The sequence below is a fragment of the Pygocentrus nattereri genome, chromosome 19 (assembly GCF_015220715.1).
Source record: "Pygocentrus nattereri isolate fPygNat1 chromosome 19, fPygNat1.pri, whole genome shotgun sequence".
In the NCBI taxonomy this organism is placed as follows: Eukaryota; Metazoa; Chordata; class Actinopteri; order Characiformes; family Serrasalmidae; genus Pygocentrus; species Pygocentrus nattereri.
This window is the reverse complement of record NC_051229.1, coordinates 2,777,489-2,796,562: the sequence shown is the minus strand read 5'-3', so window position 1 is coordinate 2,796,562 and position 19,074 is coordinate 2,777,489. Positions and strand designations below refer to the sequence as shown.

Sequence of the window (19,074 nt, the reverse complement as noted above, 5' to 3'; positions counted from 1 at the left end):
TACATACAAACACACCAGACAGACACCAATAAGCGTCTTCGTTATAATATCCACACTTCGCTGTAGATCAACTCTTAAAAGATATTAGCTCCATTTCTAAACCTGATCCCGCACAGCTGTCTGATGCGAGGGTGAGTGCAACTCCGTCTGTGTCCTAGCGTAAACCAGTTAGGACATTAGGACATTATGCTTAGTTTAGATAATATTCCAAAGGGATGAGCTGACCTACATTGCCTCGAAGAGCTTTAAAGGTACCTTCAACAATGCTGGTCTTCGCCAAGTAGCCCGACGAGGCCTTCAGAGCTCCACTGAACACAAAGAAGCAGGCGCCCGTCACTGGAAAACAGAGGGACGGGATAAACTTACTGGGCAGTACAGGACAAAGAAAGCACAGTCAAGCATGTTGAGATGACCAAAGAAAAACATTCAACTCCAATTTGGTCAGTTTGTTTTTCTACATCACCTGAAAGTGACAACCCTCACAGAGCAGGTACTGTTTGGGTGGTGGGTCATTCTCAGCTCTGCAGTGACACTGACGTGGTGGTGGTGTGTTAGTGTGTGTTGTGCTGGTCTGAGTGGATCAGACACAGCAGTGATGCTGGGGTTTTTAAACACCTGTGTCGCTGCTGGACTGAGAACCAAAAATATCCAGCCAACAGCGTCCTGTGACCACTGATGAAGGACTAGAGGATGACCAACACAAACTGTGCAGCAGCAGATGAGCTGTCGTCTCTGACTTCACATCTACAAGGTGGACCGACAAGGTAGGAGTGTCTAATAGAGTGGACACAGTGTGGATGACCACTGAAGAACAGAGTATCAGAGAAACAGATGGACTACAGTCTGAAACTGTAGAACCACAGAGTCCAGCTATACAGTAAGTGGAGCTGATAAAGTGGACAGTGAGCGTAGAAACGAGGAGGCGGTCATAGTTTTGTGCCTGATTGGTGTATAAACTGACCAGAAAGAGTTCATAACGCCGTTCTGATGTCTTTTAAAGTGTCCTGAGTGTGGCCCACCTTTGCGAGGCTGGTGATGAATGCTGATGGCCTGCGTCTGGTAGTTTCCGTCATCGTTCTGCACACAGACGAGATGAGAGTCCGCCCGCTCGTTAAAGCACGCGCCCATAGCCAGCACGTGCTCATTGGACTTGTTCATGGCCTTCATGAGCTGAAACAGACAGGCACGTTAAAGCAGGGCTTTTCAGCCCAAAGCGTCGTTTACACACTCAGGACAAACCCTACATCAAAACAAACGACGCCATATATTCGCCTCCTATCTGATCTCCCTGTCCTCCTAATCAGGTACAGTGCTGTGTGAATATCAGACACCACCCTCATTTTTCAGCATCCAGAAAAAAGCAGGAAACATGTTTAGCAGAAAATTCTACAGAAGCCTCAACGACTAAATCCACTATCAGCTGTGTGAGGGTCAGTGAGTCCCTCTTTCCCTTCATTCCAGCTTCCACTCTTCTCAGGAGCCTCACTTTCAGCTCCTCAAAGAACCTGCAGACACACCTCCAAAGCTCAGTCTGAGAAGCTGGTAAGATTTTCTGAACTAATCAAACCCATTCAGTGGTGTTGAGGTCTGGACTCTGGGGCGGTCAGTCCATCGTCCAGCTTCTTTGTCTGATGTGTCCATCCCCTTTTCTCAGCGAGGTTCTTCTCGATCAGCTACACCTCCTTTCAGACCCACAGCGCTGAGTGGTCTTCTCACAGTGGAAGGATGGACAGAAACTCCTGTGGATGTTTTCAGATCTGAAGCAGCTTGATCTTCTCCTCTCTCTCAGAGATGGAAGCTTTCAGTGCTGTTTATCTGATGGGGGCAGTTTTGGGGTCTACCAGCTCTTCCAGGTGGTCATTACGAGTTTCTCTGGAGCTTTTCATCATTTTATGAACCCCCAAAGTTGAATAACGTGTGCTGAGTGGTTGTTTGGGCTGGAAGTCAAATAAATTTCTGTTCACCTCATTGTAGCGATTGCTGGGTATCTTAATGCAGGTCTTCTTCACTTCCATATCCACAACCAGCCCTCTGACCACCGGTAATGTGTACTGGTAGTTCCGGAAATCCTGGAAGAAAAAAATAGATATATTTTTAAAAAGCACAAAGCTCTCAGAAGACTTACGTTTACATTTATGGCATTTGGCTGACGCTCTTATCCAGAGCTACTTACAATTTGATCAATTACACAGGTAGGCTAAAGTGGTGTTAGGAGTCTTGCCCAAGGACTCTTATTGGTATAGTGTAGGGGGCTTGTCCAAGCAGGGGATTGAACCCCAGTCTACAGTGTAGTAGGTGAAGGTGGTGTTGGGAGTCTTGCTCAAGGACTCTTATTGGTATAGAGTAGGGGGCTTGTCCAAGCAGGGGATTGAACCCCAGTCTACAGTGTAGTAGGTGAAGGTGGTGTTGGGAGTCTTGCCCAAGGACTCTTATTAGTATAGTGTAGGGGGCTTGTCCAAGCAGGGGATTGAACCCCAGTCTACAGTGTAGTAGGTGAAGGTGGTGTTGGGAGTCTTGCCCAAGGACTCTTATTAGTATAGTGTAGGGGGCTTGTCCAAGCAGGGGATTGAACCCCAGTCTACAGTGTAGAAGGCAGAGGAAAGATAGATAATAACAGACCACTAAAACAGACAGTCTTCATGAGATGGACAGAATGACCTATGAACACTCTTACCGCCAGCAGGTTTATGATGGTATGACCAGTTTCTCCAAACAGAGGTTTTCTGAAGCGCACGCTGAACAGGGGGCAGGGGTAGACTGCAAAACAACAGCACAGTTTAAAAATGCACCAGCAGGCTGTTCATGTACGAGAAAATGAGCTGCTTTACAATAAACACAAGGAGCAGCTCCGTACCACAAAAACTACGGGGTGAAAAAATACAAAATAATGTTTTTGCACCACAATTTTACAAAAAAAAGACATAAAAAAGAAACAACATTTATTTTGCTTTTATTTTTGGTCCAAATGCCAAAAGACTGCATTGCCTGATGGAAGCATATCTACACTAGTGACAACACCAGCCTGAATCTTTTTTTTTTAAAGTGCCCATTTCTTCCATGTTTTTAGCTTTTTATACTTAACGTGTGGTTTTCTGAACGTAATTCCCTTTTTACTCGACATCTTTCAACCTCCATTTATCCCTTAGACCAGGGCTCTGTTACTGCCCTGTTGCGCCTCCAACGGGTGAATTCGATTTGTATGTAATAATGAGATAATCTTCCTTTACAGTAAAATAAAGCTCTGCTGATCCTTCAACACAGTTAAACAGGAAATGGTCTTAGAATTACAGACTGGAGTCCATCTGTTTCTCTGATACTCTGTTACCCTGTTCTTCAGTGGTCAGGACCCCCATGGACCCTCACAGAGCAGGTACTGTTTGGGTGGTGGGTCATTCTCAGCACTGCAGTAACGCTGACGTGGTGGTGGTGTTAGTGTGTGTTGTGCTGGTCTGAGTGGATCAGAAACAGCAGTGCTGCTGGAGTTTTTAAACACCTCAGTGTCGCTGCTGGACTGAGAACAGTCCACCAACCAAAAATATCCAGCCAGCGTCCTGTGGGCAGCGTCCTGTGACCCCTGATGAAGGACTAGAGGATGACCAACACAAACTGTGCAGCAGCAGATGAGCTGTCGTCTCTGACTTTACATCTACAAGGTGGACCGACGAGGTAGGAGTGTCTAATAGAGTGGACAGTGAGTGGACACAGTGTTTAAAAACTCCAGCAGCACTGCTGTGTCTGATCCACTCCGAGTCACTTTAGAGTCAAACAGCAGCGACGCTGAGCCTCGCGGTTTGCGGACCACAGCAGGGGGATGTTGTTAATGTATTCAGCCCTTCGGATGCTGCGGATTAGCCCGAGCTTAGCGGAGAGCACCTCAGCACGAGGGAGGTGGAGGCAGCGACTCAGAAAGGAGGGGCTGGAGACGCTTCATTTCAAACCCTTAAGACGTACCAGGGTTCAATTCCACTGCGAGCCGTGAGAGACCGCACTGAAGCAGCGTCACAGCCTGAGCTCTTCCTGTTTCTCCACTACACCACTAGAAGGCGTCGTGAGAGAGTCACGAATGAATGAGGGTGACTGGAGCGGAATGAATGAATCTATTAATAATAAAAATATTATTATAATAGACATTACCGCTGCTGAGCGCCGATCGGTGGGCGTTACCGCTGCTGAGCGCCGATCGGTGGGCGTTACCGCTGCTGAGCGCCGATCGGTGGGCGTTACCGCTGCTGAGAGCCGATCGGTGGGCGTTACCGCTACTGAGAGCCGATCGGTGGGCGTTACCGCTACTGAGCGCCGATCGGTGGGCGTTACCGCTACTGAGCGCCGATCGGTGGGCGTTACCGCTACTGAGCGCCGATCGGTGGGCGTTACCGCTACTGAGCGCCGATCGGTGGGCGTTACCGCTGCTGAGCGCCGATCGGTGGGCGTTACCGCTGCTGAGCGCCGATCGGTGGGCGTTACCGCTGCTGAGAGCCGATCGGTGGGCGTTACCGCTACTGAGCGCCGATCGGTGGGCGTTACCGCTGCTGAGCGCCGATCGGTGGGCGTTACCGCTGCTGAGCGCCGATCGGTGGGCGTTACCGCTGCTGAGCGCCGATCGGTGAGCGTTAGCGCTGCTGAGCGCCGATCGGTGGGCGTTAGCGCTGCTGAGAGCCGGTCGGTGGGCGTTACCGCTGCTGAGAGCCGGTCGGTGGGCGTTACCGCTGCTGAGCGCCGATCGGTGGGCGTTACCGCTACTGAGCGCCGATCGGTGGGCGTTACCGCTACTGAGCGCCGATCGGTGGGCGTTACCGCTACTGAGCGCCGATCGGTGGGCGTTACCGCTACTGAGCGCCGATCGGTGGGCGTTACCGCTGCTGAGCGCCGATCGGTGGGCGTTACCGCTGCTGAGCGCCGATCGGTGGGCGTTACCGCTACTGAGCGCCGATCGGAGGGCGTTACCGCTACTGAGCGCCGATCGGTGGGCGTTAACGCTGCTGAGAGCCGGTCGGTGGGCGTTACCGCTGCTGAGAGCCGATCGGTGGGCGTTACCGCTGCTGAGCGCCGATCGGAGGGCGTTACCGCTACTGAGCGCCGATCGGTGGGCGTTACCGCTACTGAGCGCCGATCGGTGGGCGTTACCGCTACTGAGCGCCGATCGGAGGGCGTTACCGCTACTGAGCGCCGATCGGTGGGCGTTACCGCTGCTGAGCGCCGATCGGTGGGCGTTACCGCTGCTGAGCGCCGATCGGTGGGCGTTATCGCTGCTGAGCGCCGATCGGTGGGCGTTATCGCTGCTGAGAGCCGGTCGGTGGGCGTTACCGCTGCTGAGCGCCGATCGGTGGGCGTTACCGCTACTGAGCGCCGATCGGAGGGCGTTACCGCTACTGAGCGCCGATCGGAGGGCGTTACCGCTACTGAGCGCCGATCGGAGGGCGTTAACGCTGCTGAGCGCCGATCGGTGGGCGTTACCGCTGCTGATAAAACCAGGGCACAGAAGCACAGACAGCCAGTTTACATTCTGTGTGAGGGAGATTCTGAGAGCTGTGGTGATTTTAAGGTGCAGCTACATCAGACACTGTACTGCTGTGAGCAGAGAGCCTGAGACTAAACCGCTGTGCCAGACGCAGAGCAAAACTAAATAAGCAAACCTGTCAACGTCATTTGTGGTGAGGCGTGACTGCTGAACAGCAGAGTTAACACTGAAGCCCATTCATAAAGACACACAGACGGATTCTCCGCACTCACATCTGTACTCGGCCCCCAGGCGCAGCATGAGGCGGATGGGGAAGACTTTGGCCCAGGGCGTCTCCCACTTCTGCACCAGGACGCCGAAGAGGTAGGGTGGGTTGGGCAGGGGCAGGTCCTGCAGGGACTGGAAGGTGGGGCTGATGTAGAGGAACCCTCCGTGCTCCTTACTGCCCAGAAAGCTCTGAGTGAAGAATGAGTGACCCAGGTGGCACAGCACGTTCCCTACACAGGAAAAACACAGCAGGAATTATAGTAGGACAATATTCTTGGGGGAAAAAAAAAAAAAAAATCAAGTCTTCATTTTTGAATGTAAAAATTAAAACCAGCTTTGTTTGTATTCCACTACTGTGTAAATCGTTTCTCTGTCTGTATTTTAACTCAATAACATATAAAACCCGATTTGGCTCAGGATAAACGTATCAAATAAATTCAGTATATTAGTTCTGTATATTAATTTAGCTTTCAAGAGAACATTAGAAAGCTGCATATAAAAGCTGTGGAACAGAGATGAAATAAATAACAATAAATAAAAATAAAAAATTGAAAGAAAATCTAAACTGCCTCATATCTGAAAAGTGGTGATCAGATCTCGAGGCAGAACTTGACATAAATAGAAAATGGCAGAAAATAAATTATTTGAACTATTTAATAAAAATACATTTTACTGTCTAGTTTAAAACTCCAGACGCACTGTATCATTTCTTAAGATTAAGTGACCCTTATTAGTCCCACAACTTGGAAATTTCAACTCCGCATTTAACCCATCCGTGAAGCACACTTGCCCAGAGCGATGGGCAGCCCAATCCGCAGCGCCCGGGGAGCAGTTGGGGGTTAGGTGTCTTGCTCAAGGACACCTCAGGTCATGGACTGTAGGTTCTGGGGATTGAACCGGCGACCTTCCGGTCACAGGGCCGGTTCCCTGACCTCCAGCCCACGACTGCCCCCTTAAGGATCCATAATCAAACTGAGCTATGACGCCTCAAGTCTCTCAGTGATATTTACTGGTCCTGTATAATTTTATATCTTTCAAGACAACATTAAAAAGCTGGAAATCACAGCCGGCCAGACAGCCGGCCAGACAGCCGGCCAGACAGCCGGCCAGACAGCCGGCCAAAAAGACACTCTGAAAGCTGAACTGTTCAGCCTCGGCTCAGTTATAACTGACAGCTACCGAACCTGAGCAGACAGGTGACGTTCCCTCGGTGCAGCCGGCCAAATCGGTCACTGTGTTTTTGGAGCACGCAGGACACTGCGCTCTGGGCCAGAGCCGTCACTGTCGTCCAAGTCATGCCAAGCATATGCGACATGACAGCGAAAAAACGCATGGACGAGCGCTGTGTGACCTGCACAGACACCCTGCTAACAGCAGCTCCGGCTCAAAACAACGAGCAGCAGCACAGCAGCCTCAATTCACCTCCACAGCTCCAGTTCTGAAACCGGATTGGCTGAAACGCTTCATTCCATGGACATCGACTGCATTCTGTATTAGTGTGCTATTAACAACCACCGCGCTGTAATCTTAGACTGTACTGGGCCTACGAACTGTTTATTGAGACCGTTATTAATAATAAATTAAAGGATTTATAGAACCGTGACGTATTTTGAAGGTGTTTTATAAAAGCATTAATAATATAACTAATACCATTGTAATAATAAATTATTACTTAAGGCTTAATTCTCATCGTGAAAATGTTTACAAATTAAATTTATGATCCACACAGTCGCTCTGACAGACTGTAATACACTACAGGAAGCGTAGGGGGCGATACGGCTTCTACTGTTTCATTTAAAAAGCTCTATAATGTTCATATGATCCACACAGTCGCTCTGACAGACTGTAATACACTACAGGAAGCGTAGGGGGCGATACGGCTTCTACTGTTTCATTTAAAAAGCTCTATAATGTTCATATGATCCACACAGTCGCTCTGACAGACTGTAATACACTACAGGAAGCGTAGGGGGCGATACGGCTTCTACTGTTTCATTTAAAAAGCTCTATAATGTTCATATGATCCACACAGTCGCTCTGACAGACTGTAATACACTACAGGAAGCGTAGGGGGCGATACGGCTTCTACTGTTTCATTTAAAAAGCTCTATAATGTTCATATGATCCACACAGTCGCTCTGACAGACTGTAATACACTACAGGAAGCGTAGGGGGCGATACGGCTTCTACTGTTTCATTTAAAAAGCTCTATAATGTTCATATGATCCACACAGTCGCTCTGACAGACTGTAATACACTACAGGAAGCGTAGGGGGCGATACGGCTTCTACTGTTTCATTTAAAAAGCTCTATAATGTTCATATGATCCACACAGTCACTCTGACAGACTGTAATACACTACAGGAAGCGTAGGGGGCGATACGGCTTCTACTGATTCATTTAAAAAGCTCTATAATGTTCATATGATCCACACAGTCGCTCTGACAGACTGTAATACACTACAGGAAGCGTAGGGGGCGATACGGCTTCTACTGATTCATTTAAAAAGCTCTATAATGTTCATATGATCCACACAGTCGCTCTGACAGACTGTAATACACTACAGGAAGCGTAGGGGGCGATACAGCTTCTACTGTTTTATTTAAAAAGCTCTATAATGTTCATATGATCCACACAGTCGCTCTGACAGACTGTAATACACTACAGGAAGCGTAGGGGGCGATACGGCTTCTACTGTTTCATTTAAAAAGCTCTATAATGTTCATATGATCCACACAGTCGCTCTGACAGACTGTAATACACTACCGGAAGCGTAGGGGGCGATACGGCTTCTACTGTTTCATTTAAAAAGCTCTATAATGTTCATATGATCCACACAGTCACTCTGACAGACTGTAATACACTACAGGAAGCGTAGGGGGCGATACAGCTTCTACTGTTTCATTTAAAAAGCTCTATAATGTTCATATGATCCACACAGTCACTCTGACAGACTGTAATACACTACAGGAAGCGTAGGGGGCGATACGGCTTCTACTGTTTCATTTAAAAAGCTCTATAATGTTCATATGATCCACACAGTCGCTCTGACAGACTGTAATACACTACAGGAAGCGTAGGGGGCGATACGGCTTCTACTGATTCATTTAAAAAGCTCTATAATGTTCATATGATCCACACAGTCTCTCTGACAGACTGTAATACACTACAGGAAGCGTAGGGGGCGATACGGCTTCTACTGATTCATTTAAAAAGCTCTATAATGTTCATATGATCCACACAGTCGCTCTGACAGACTGTAATACACTACAGGAAGCGTAGGGGGCGATACGGCTTCTACTGTTTCATTTAAAAAGCTCTATAATGTTCATCTGATCCACACAGTCGCTCTGACAGATTGTAATACACTACAGGAAGCGTAGGGGGCGATACGGCTTCTACTGTTTCATTTAAAAAGCTCTATAATGTTCATCTGATCCACACAGTCGCTCTGACAGATTGTAATACACTACAGGAAGCGTAGGGGGCGATACGGCTTCTACTGTTTCATTTAAAAAGCTCTATAATGTTCATATGATCCACACAGTCGCTCTGACAGACTGTAATACACTACAGGAAGCGTAGGGGGCGATACGGCTTCTACTGCTTCATTTAAAAAGCTCTATAATGTTCATATGATCCACACAGTCGCTCTGACAGACTGTAATACACTACAGGAAGCGTAGGGGGCGATACGGCTTCTACTGTTTCATTTAAAAAGCTCTATAATGTTCATATGATCCACACAGTCGCTCTGACAGACTGTAATACACTACAGGAAGCGTAGGGGGCGATACGGCTTCTACTGTTTCATTTAAAAAGCTCTATAATGTTCATATGATCCACACAGTCGCTCTGACAGACTGTAATACACTACAGGAAGCGTAGGGGGCGATACGGCTTCTACTGTTTCATTTAAAAAGCTCTATAATGTTCATATGATCCACACAGTCGCTCTGACAGACTGTAATACACTACAGGAAGCGTAGGGGGCGATACGGCTTCTACTGTTTCATTTAAAAAGCTCTATAATGTTCATATGATCCACACAGTCGCTCTGACAGACTGTAATACACTACAGGAAGCGTAGGGGGCGATACGGCTTCTACTGTTTCATTTAAAAAGCTCTATAATGTTCATATGATCCACACAGTCGCTCTGACAGACTGTAATACACTACAGGAAGCGTAGGGGGCGATACGGCTTCTACTGTTTCATTTAAAAAGCTCTATAATGTTCATATGATCCACACAGTCGCTCTGACAGACTGTAATACACTACAGGAAGCGTAGGGGGCATTACAGCTTCTACTGCTTCATTTAAAAAGCTCTATAATGTTCATATGATCCACACAGTCGCTCTGACAGACTGTAATACACTACAGGAAGCGTAGGGGGCGATACGGCTTCTACTGTTTCATATGATCCACACAGTCATTGTTTGCAGCACTAACTTGCCGTGCTGTTTATCAGCGCTCGCTTCCTTGGTGGAGCTACACCATCTTACCTGTGAGGGCCTCCTGATAGAGCTGCACAAAGTGGCTGAAAACGTCCTTTGGAATGCTCTTCTCATCCGGGAGGCACTGCAGTAACACCACCACCTCCGCCTGACCCACCGCGTGCATGCCCTTCGTCGTCACGTACCAGCACTTCCTGTTTACATCTTCACATTTAAGGGCCGAGAAAGAAAACCAATGATTAGAAGCTGAAAATGAAGTCAAACAGCAGATGCTGATCACCGTTAAGGCTGTAAAGACTGAATGAGGCATGTTTTAGAAACCACAGCTGTCACCAATAAGCAAATTCATATACATTTATAAGAATTATTTGTGATATTTCTCATAGTTCTTTGAAACAAGATGAGAAATTCTGTGGAAAGCGCAAATTCTAAACCTTCAATCCAGACCACATCTGTGCTTCTAAGCAGAAGAGGAAATGTTTTATGATTTGAAGTTAATAAAGTTTATGTAATCATGTACTAGACTGTGTGCCGGTAACAGAATCCTCTTATTTGTACACGAATATGTGGAAAATAACCACAGATAAACCACTAAACCTGCTTTGCTTTGTCTTTTATTGGCCAAAGTTCAGGATTCAGCACATCACTCTCTTTGCTCCTGTGTCCACTTCAAAGTTTAGGGCCATCTCAAAATCACTGGGAGGGAAAAGTGCTGCTGTTATTATTATTTCCGTAAGTACATCTGCTGATGCTTCCAAGCATCACGGATGATGTACAGAAGAATGAGCAAATACAACCACTTACAGAGATGCTACTAATAATGATAACAATAACAGCAACACTGCTTCCTCTAGTAATTTTGAGACAGTCCCTCACTCCGAAGTGGACACAGGTGCAAAGAGAGCAACAGCTGAGGGTTAATGTAACATAAGGAACATAATAAAAGCTCGGATCAGTAAAAGTTGTGATCGTTGATCGTCCTCTTTAATTTGGCCATGCATGACTAATAAGCAGTGGTGGACAGTAACTGAGTAACTGAGTATCTGAGTAAATGTAATTATTTTCTGTACTTTAGTATTTTTGGTGTATCTGTACTGAAGTTTCTCCGTTCTGGGCGACTTTTTCCTTTCACTCCACTACATTTCAGAGTCTAATATCCGACTTTTTCCTCCTACATTTTGAGAAATCTGTCGTTCCTTTTGGTTTCTGTGTGTATAAAAACGTAACATGTCAAAACGAAAGAAGCGCAAAGCCAGAGCACCAATCAGGGCCCAGCGGTCACTTTGTTTAGAGCTGGTTTTGACCTGTTGGTCATACCGACCCAGTGCAGCACGCGGTTCAACGTCAGCGCAGCAGCGTAAAACTTTGGGAGAGTCTGTTCAACATAAATGATGAACTAACCTAACTTTGTGTAAATAGAGCTCAATATAGAAATATGTCCACATATGCAGTCGAGACTGACGCGGCTTTTTTTTTTTTTTTAACACGCGTTTATAGGGAATTATTCTTCCATTTAACAGATTATTTATAGGATTATCCACCTCGTTCAATCAGACAGGAATCATTCGGATGGCTTCATTCGGACTAGACTATTCCAACGGAGATGTTTATATGAATGTAATCTGTTCCGACTGAGCTATTAGTCGGATTATTAGGCTCCATGTAAACGTGGCTAATGTGAAGCAATTTTCCAGGTCGGGAGCTGGATCAGAAGCCAGTGACAGCACAGATGATGTGTAGTGTGAGAAGAGAAATGAGCGAATCTTTAGCCGTCCGATCGAACACTGCAGTGATCATAGACTCCAATATGATCAAACGTCTGACGTTTACGACTCAAAACGTTCACGAGTCCTGCAGTGTGAGCAGGTCAGAGATTCACTCAGTGATGGACTCAAACAGCCAATCAGAGAGCTGGAAGTGGGGAGAAAAAGCTGAAGAGACGTGCATGAACAGCGGAGCAGAAACGGGAGCTGAGTGAAAAACACAGGCGGATAAGAGTCGATATCACGACTGTAATGTTTAGAACGTTGATCCAGTTGTCAGGACACTACAGTTTCAGCTCAGCTGCCGGTTTGTGGCGAAGTTCTCCAGCTTTCACTGTATCGGCACCGCTTAACACCCATTTTATTCCCCAATTTGCGCTTCAGCTACACATAAAAGCACAAACAGGTCCAGTAAGTTCAGCTTTGTTTGTGTGGTGTGATCTAGAATCCACCAGCTCCACACGGCGAGAGGCAGATGACGTGTATCTCAGCCCCTCTTCATAGGCTCATAACTCCGGGTGCGAGTCTCGTATGATCTCGTGATGAGACGGAATGGAAAGGGCGACTCGACAGATTCAGGAAGTGTTTTAACCGTATTTCTGTGCAGGATTATCTCAAAAGACATTAACAGAAATACAGAAACGTCGGCACACAATTGGGAGCTGTTACCACAATAACTCTGTTAAAGGGGGATTCCACATTTTTTCCACCAAAAAAATGTACTTAAGTGGTTAAGATGTACACAAAGTCATTCGGAGTGGTTTAGTGTGAAATGCTACATTCCAGATAAACTGGAAGAACTCAGGACTGTTCACAGTGGTGGTGATAGGAACCAGACGTCCACCTCTAAAAGCTCCCTCCAAGAAATTTGACATGAAATGGTTGTAAGGAGGAGATGGCTCCATCTAAGGAGATGGCTGTTGATTTCCGAATAGTGCGAGATGACCACCCCTCACTGAACATCACAGGCTCTGCTGTGGAAATCGTCAGCAGCACCAAATTCCTTGGTGTCCACATCACAGAGAACCTCACCTGGTCCCTCAACACCAAATCCATAGCCAAGAGAGCCTAGCAGCGCCTCTACTACCTGAGGAGACTGAAGGAGGCTCATCTACCCCTTCCCATCCTCACCATGTTCTACAGGGGGACTGTGGAGAGCATCCTGAGCAGATGCATCATCTCCTGGTTTGGGAATTGCACCGCCTCGGACCGCAAGACCCTACAGCGTATAGTGAGGACAGCTGAGAAGATCATCAGGGTCTCTCTCCTCTCCATCATGAACATCTACAGGCTGCATCAGCAAAGCCACCAGCATTGAGGACCACCCGATCCATCCCTCACACAGACTTTTCTCACTGCTGCCGTCTGGCAGAAGGTACCGGAGCATCCCTGCCACCACTGCCGGAACCTGCAACAGCTTTGATCCTCATGCGATCAGGTTTATTTTGAAATATTGGTGGAATCCCCCTTTAACCATGACCGGACACAGGCTTATTACATAATTACATACATCATTTTAAACTGTACAGCAAAAGAACAATAATAATCCTAAACTCTAGGACTTAAGAGCACTTGGTATGTATTACAACAGAGACCTGCAGATTATACTGTAAACTAATAATCCTCAGAGAAATGCGAGAGGCACTCACAGTTGACCAGTTTGACCATGGCCAGCAGGTTGGCGTTCAGAACGAACACCAGAGGGTCCGGGCCCCCCTCCTCCAGCTGCTGCAGTAACAGGATCTCCGATGGCCTTTCCTCCACGGCGTAATCTGCACAGAAAACACACCTCATTAACACAGGCCAGCAACTCCTCACGCTTCTCTCTGCTGCAGTCAACCAGATTACAACGGTCATCATGGAGGCTCTCGGTAGAGTGATGGACATTTAGGCAGAAACATGCTGACCAGTGACGGACACACACACACACACACACACACACAGCGGTGGGCAGCGTGGCAGCAGTTCGACATTTTCACCATGTGTTCCTACGCATGACGCACCTGCAGGACAACATGTTTAAAAATGTTTATGCTGCAAATAATTAACGCCCCTAGTTTTTAACCCATTGTCTAATTTATTTTCTCATAACTTATGAACACATCACCAAAAAAAAAGTGAAAAACTTATTTTGATTTTTCTTTATTGTAGCATTTTAATTTGTTTTAATCGTTTCCTTGGTCTTTACTGGAATATTACTATTACTTTTAGTTCTATTTTTCCTTTTTTATTTATAATTTTATCTTGTGCATCTTTTAAGTGTAATTATTAATATCCCTTTTCTGCTATTTATTCATTTTTTATACTCTTCCTCTCTTTTTACTTTGCATTGTGAAGCACTTTGAGCTGCATTTCAAACGTATGAAAGGTGCTGTAAAAATAAATATACTCATTTTCCTAAATCGACCCTTCTGCAGTAGCGCAGGCTGCAACGCAGTGTTGACTGATAAATACGTTCTGATGAAGCTCCCTCTGTCAACTAATGGCTTAAACTCAAATAACAGAAAATAAGTAAAAAGCAATTCATCAAAATTAACGACACAAAACAATGCAATAAATTACGATTCAATATTTTAATCGTTTGACAGCACTAATTAGAATAGAATGCCTTTATTGTGACTGTACAAAATATAAAACAAAATAGTTTTATTATTAATTAATCATTAAACACATCCAACTAATCAGGGTGCTATTTAGTCCCGCTCCCGCCAGTTCCCACAAGACGTCATCTCACTCCCGCAGAGAATCAGAATCGTTTGTTCGGCTTCCACCTGCAACCCAAACGTTTAGTCCCGCACATTTTACCAAAGTGAACTGACATCCGGTATCTGACACAGTCTGTTCACAAATACATTATTCTCTGCTGAAATAACACGGCAGTCGTGGTCATCAGACTCGCTGAGTAACTTCACCAAACACCATTTATTTTGGGTGTTTTGCTGGCCAGCTGTGGCTGTCGGACTAAAGCCTCTGCCATCTCTGGATCTAGAATATATTCATTTTAATTGCTTTATTGTTCTCCTTGCGCACACATACACACATACATATATATATACACACACACACACACACACACACACACACCCTATTCGTTAATTTGCAGGATTTCTCTTCATGTGTGTTTCGTCCCACTCCCGCCTGCAGTGGGCTGGTTTCCCACCCACTCCCACACACAACACTGAAAATTAGTCCTGCACTGCAAGACATTCCCACTGGACCCACGGGGCTGTAGACCTCTAACCTCGGACTGATCAGCGCAGTTAGAAGCAACAGAGCTATGCTACTTAGGATCAGGGCAGCCTGATATGGAGAAAATGTGAATATTGTGATTATATAGCGTACGTACATTTAAAAACATTATGATAAATTAATAACGTGTTATGGTTTGAGCCTCCACGGTCATTAATTTGATATTATTTTGTTATTTTTAATTGCTTATATAAATATCTTGATTCATTAAAACAGAAACTCGTCTGAGGCTGTGATTGGTCACAGCAGAGAATGGTTAGGGGGCTCATTTGCATATTGCAGCACTCTTCTTCATAAGTAATATGATTAGGTCTATAACAATATAAACTCAGTGCAGCCCTACGTGGACTACTCTAACCCCCTTTTCATGATGCACGCAGTTCTTCAGTGAAGCTTATGGTGATATAATATTTGACATATTATATCGTCATATCGCCCACGGCTAATCACATGTGCGCAGATGACCGTGCAGACGAATGCAGGCATGCAGGCAGTAGAGTGGAGGCAGCTGAATGGTGAGGATGGGCAAGCACCTGAGATGTGGCCTCCCGTACCTCCTTTGACGCCAGTGGAGATGAGGATGGGAGGAAGGCCGTCCTCCGGGATCAAACTGACCGAGCTGCCTACGGGGCTGCCCGTCGGAGCTCCAGGGGCATGGGCTGCCTGCGGTGGGAGGAAAGAGGACAAAGTCTCAATTATGCAACAGATTAATCCTAAAACCTGAGTAGCTGAACCACATTCAAAACCTGTACATGCACATGGGAGCCAAACAGGCATCAGCTGATTTCTGGATTAACGCGCCAAGATATTAAAAACATTGTGCTGTCCACACGTTGACCATTTCTGATAGATCATTTTATCGCATTTCATCTGCTTTTTCTTATTTAGACTAAATGTGTTTGGTTTTGTAGTGGGTCCGTTTTTTATATATATTCTGACCACCTCCTCGTTTCTACGCTCACTGTCCACTTTATCAGCTCCACTTACTGTATAGCTGCACTCTGTAGTTCTACAGTTACAGACTGTAGTCCATCTGTTTCTCTGATACTCTGTTACCCTGTTCTTCAGTGGTCAGGACCCCCATGGACCCTCACAGAGCAGGTACTGTTTGGGTGGTGGGTCATTCTCAGCACTGCAGTGACACTGACGTGGTGGTGGTGGTGGTGTGTTAGCGTGTGTTGTGCTGGTCTGAGTGGATCAGTTTTTGAACACCTCAGTGTCGCTGCTGGACTGAGAATAGTCTACCAACCAACAGCGTCCTGTGGGCAGCGTCCTGTGGGCAGCGTCCTGTGGGCAGCGTCCTGTGGGCAGCGTCCTGTGGGCACTGATGAAGGACTAGAGGATGACCAACACAAACTGTGCAGCAGCAGATGAGCTGTCGTCTCTGACTTTACATCTACAAGGTGGACCGACAAGGTCTAATAGAGTGGACAGTGAGTGGACACAGTGTTTAAAAACTCCAGCAGCACTGCTGAGTCAGTAACAGAGTATCAGAGAAACAGATGGACTACAGTCTGTAACTGTAGAACTACAGAGTGGAACTATACGGTCAGTGGAGCTGATAAAGTGGACAGTGAGCATAGAAACAAGGAGGCGGTCAGAATGTTTGTGTGTGTGTGTGTGTGTGTTTGTGTGTGTGTATATATATATATATATATATATATATATATATATATATATATATATATATATATATATACACACACACACACACACACACACACACACACACACACACACACACATATATATATATATATATATATATATATATATATATATATATATATATAAAAATGGAAAAACTAATATGGAAAAAATAAATAAACAAACAGTAACGAAATCACTGTGCTGTCCACGGAATAATCTTTGTTTATGCCTGGCAACCATATACTACTGTAAAATGCACATCATCATAAAAAGCATCTTTTATAAAATCATTAAGCCACTCGAGGCTTCACACTGACTATCCCACTCTGTGCATAATGATCATTATAGCAGTTTGTTTTCTTACCATAATGAAGCCTAATTGGGTTTATTTTAAAGAAAACAATCTCACATTTGTAAATATTTCTGCCACAATTAGAGAATCGATAAATAAGACCAAAGGCCACGCCCACTTTATCCACCTGTTGTGATGCCAGCCCTCATCAGCACTTTTTGTTTAAGCCACCTCCGGAACCAATATGAGCTTTTACCAATAGCGGAAAGTGAAAGAACTGGAATGTGCCAGTGAGAAAAGGCAGCGGAGAACCTCCTCAGGCCAGTTCTTCAGGCCCACCTCATGCGCGCTGACCGCTGTGGACTTGTTGGAGTACTGGGACACAGTCAGAGGCTGCGACTGGCTGGGGTTTGGAGCAGGTGCTTTAGTGGAGTCCGCAGTTTCTCCGTTGGGTAGAATCCCATCAGCAAACCACACTCGTCTCTGCTCACGGGGAAGAGAACCTAGCAGAGGACAAAGCACCGTCAGCCCTGACGACAACGAGCAGTCTGTTCAGAGTAGTTTACCACAGACAGACAGATGCTAACTAACAGACAGACAGACAGACAGTAAACAGACAGACAAAGACAGGCAAATAGACACACAGACAGATCTATAATCAGACAGACTGGTCTATAAACAGAGAGACAGACAGGTCTATAAACAGAGAGAGAGAGAGACAGACAGACAGACAGACAGACAGGTCTATAAACAGAGAGACAGGTCTATAAACAGAGAGACAGGTCTATAAACAGAAACAGAGACAGAGAGACAGGTCTATAAACAAAGAAACAGACAGACAGGTCTATAAACAGACAGAGACAGACAGGTCTATAAACAGACAAACAGACAGGTCTATAAACAGACAGACAGACAGACAGACAGACAGACAGACAGACAGACAGACAGGTCTATAAACAAAGAAACCGAGACAGACAGACAGACAGACAGGTCTATAAACAGAGAAACAGAGACAGGTCTGTAAACAAAGAAACAGAGACAGACAGACAGAGAGACAGGTCTATAAACAAAGAAACAGAGACAGACAGAGAGACAGGTCTATAAACAGAGAAACAGAGACAGGTCTATAAACAAAGAAACAGAGACAGACAGAGAGACAGGTCTATAAACAAAGAAACAGAGACAGGTCTATAAACAAAAACAGACAGAGAGACTGGTCTATAAACAAAGTAACAGAGACAGACAGACAGAGAGACAGGTCTATAAACAGAGAAACAGAGACAGGTCTATAAACAAAGAAACAGAGACAGACAGAGAGACAGACAGACAGGTCTAAACAGAGAAAGAGACCGGTCTAGACAGAGAAACACAGACAGTCAGACAGACAGACAGGTCTATAAACAGTCGGATCTACAGAGGGAGAGCTGTTAATTGTGGTGGATACTGTGTTGTTAGACGGGCATATAAAGAACACAAAACCAATGAAGGCACGTAATGAAAACATCAGACAGACAACAAAACCTCCTATTTCCCTTTTCGCAGTTCTTCTTTTGTAAATTTACTTGAGTTGCACTGATCTTGTGCTGTTCAACCAGATTGTGGCCTCGGAGTTTGATTATGAGAATAGTGGCAGAGCAAAATGAGTCTGTAAAAAACTTCACACTAATCCTGCTAATAATTAAGGAAATGATGTATCGGCCTGAAACAGGACGTGGACATTATTCTGTCTGGAACAGGTTTCAATCACTGTCAGCCAGTCAGCTGAGAGACACCAGCTCAATCCAAACATCTAACGGATCGACACTCGTCACTGTGTGACCTCACGCCAAGTAGGGCAGGTCAGGTCACTCTTTCAACAAACTAACTGAGCAGGTTCAGGTGCTTATTCTGTCAAATCCCAAACCAAAAGTCGGCTTTACCCTCAGTGCCAGGCTGTT

The 19,074-nt window shown here is 45.7% G+C and overlaps 1 protein-coding gene across 4 annotated transcripts in view; it reads right to left on the bottom strand.

Moving 5' to 3' along the window:
- Nucleotides 1-19,074, bottom strand: part of zfyve9a (zinc finger, FYVE domain containing 9a) — a 56,280-nt gene that overhangs the window by 9,693 nt on the left and 27,513 nt on the right. For 2 of the 4 annotated variants that reach the window (XM_037531022.1, XM_037531021.1), the window contains 10 exons: nt 19,057-19,074; nt 17,477-17,640; nt 15,729-15,858; nt 13,596-13,718; nt 10,232-10,387; nt 5,731-5,955; nt 2,675-2,757; nt 1,965-2,069; nt 1,020-1,170; nt 256-336 (listed from right to left, as the gene is read on the bottom strand). The exon at nt 19,057-19,074 is cut by the window's right edge and continues 159 nt beyond it. In XM_037531022.1, coding sequence (XP_037386919.1) covers nt 256-336; nt 1,020-1,170; nt 1,965-2,069; nt 2,675-2,757; nt 5,731-5,955; nt 10,232-10,387; nt 13,596-13,718; nt 15,729-15,858; nt 17,477-17,640; nt 19,057-19,074 — 1,236 coding nt within the window. The remainder of the gene's footprint in view (nt 1-255; nt 337-1,019; nt 1,171-1,964; nt 2,070-2,674; nt 2,758-5,730; nt 5,956-10,231; nt 10,388-13,595; nt 13,719-15,728; nt 15,859-17,476; nt 17,641-19,056) is intronic. The other 2 variants (XM_037531023.1, XM_037531024.1) reach the window with 2 other exon arrangements.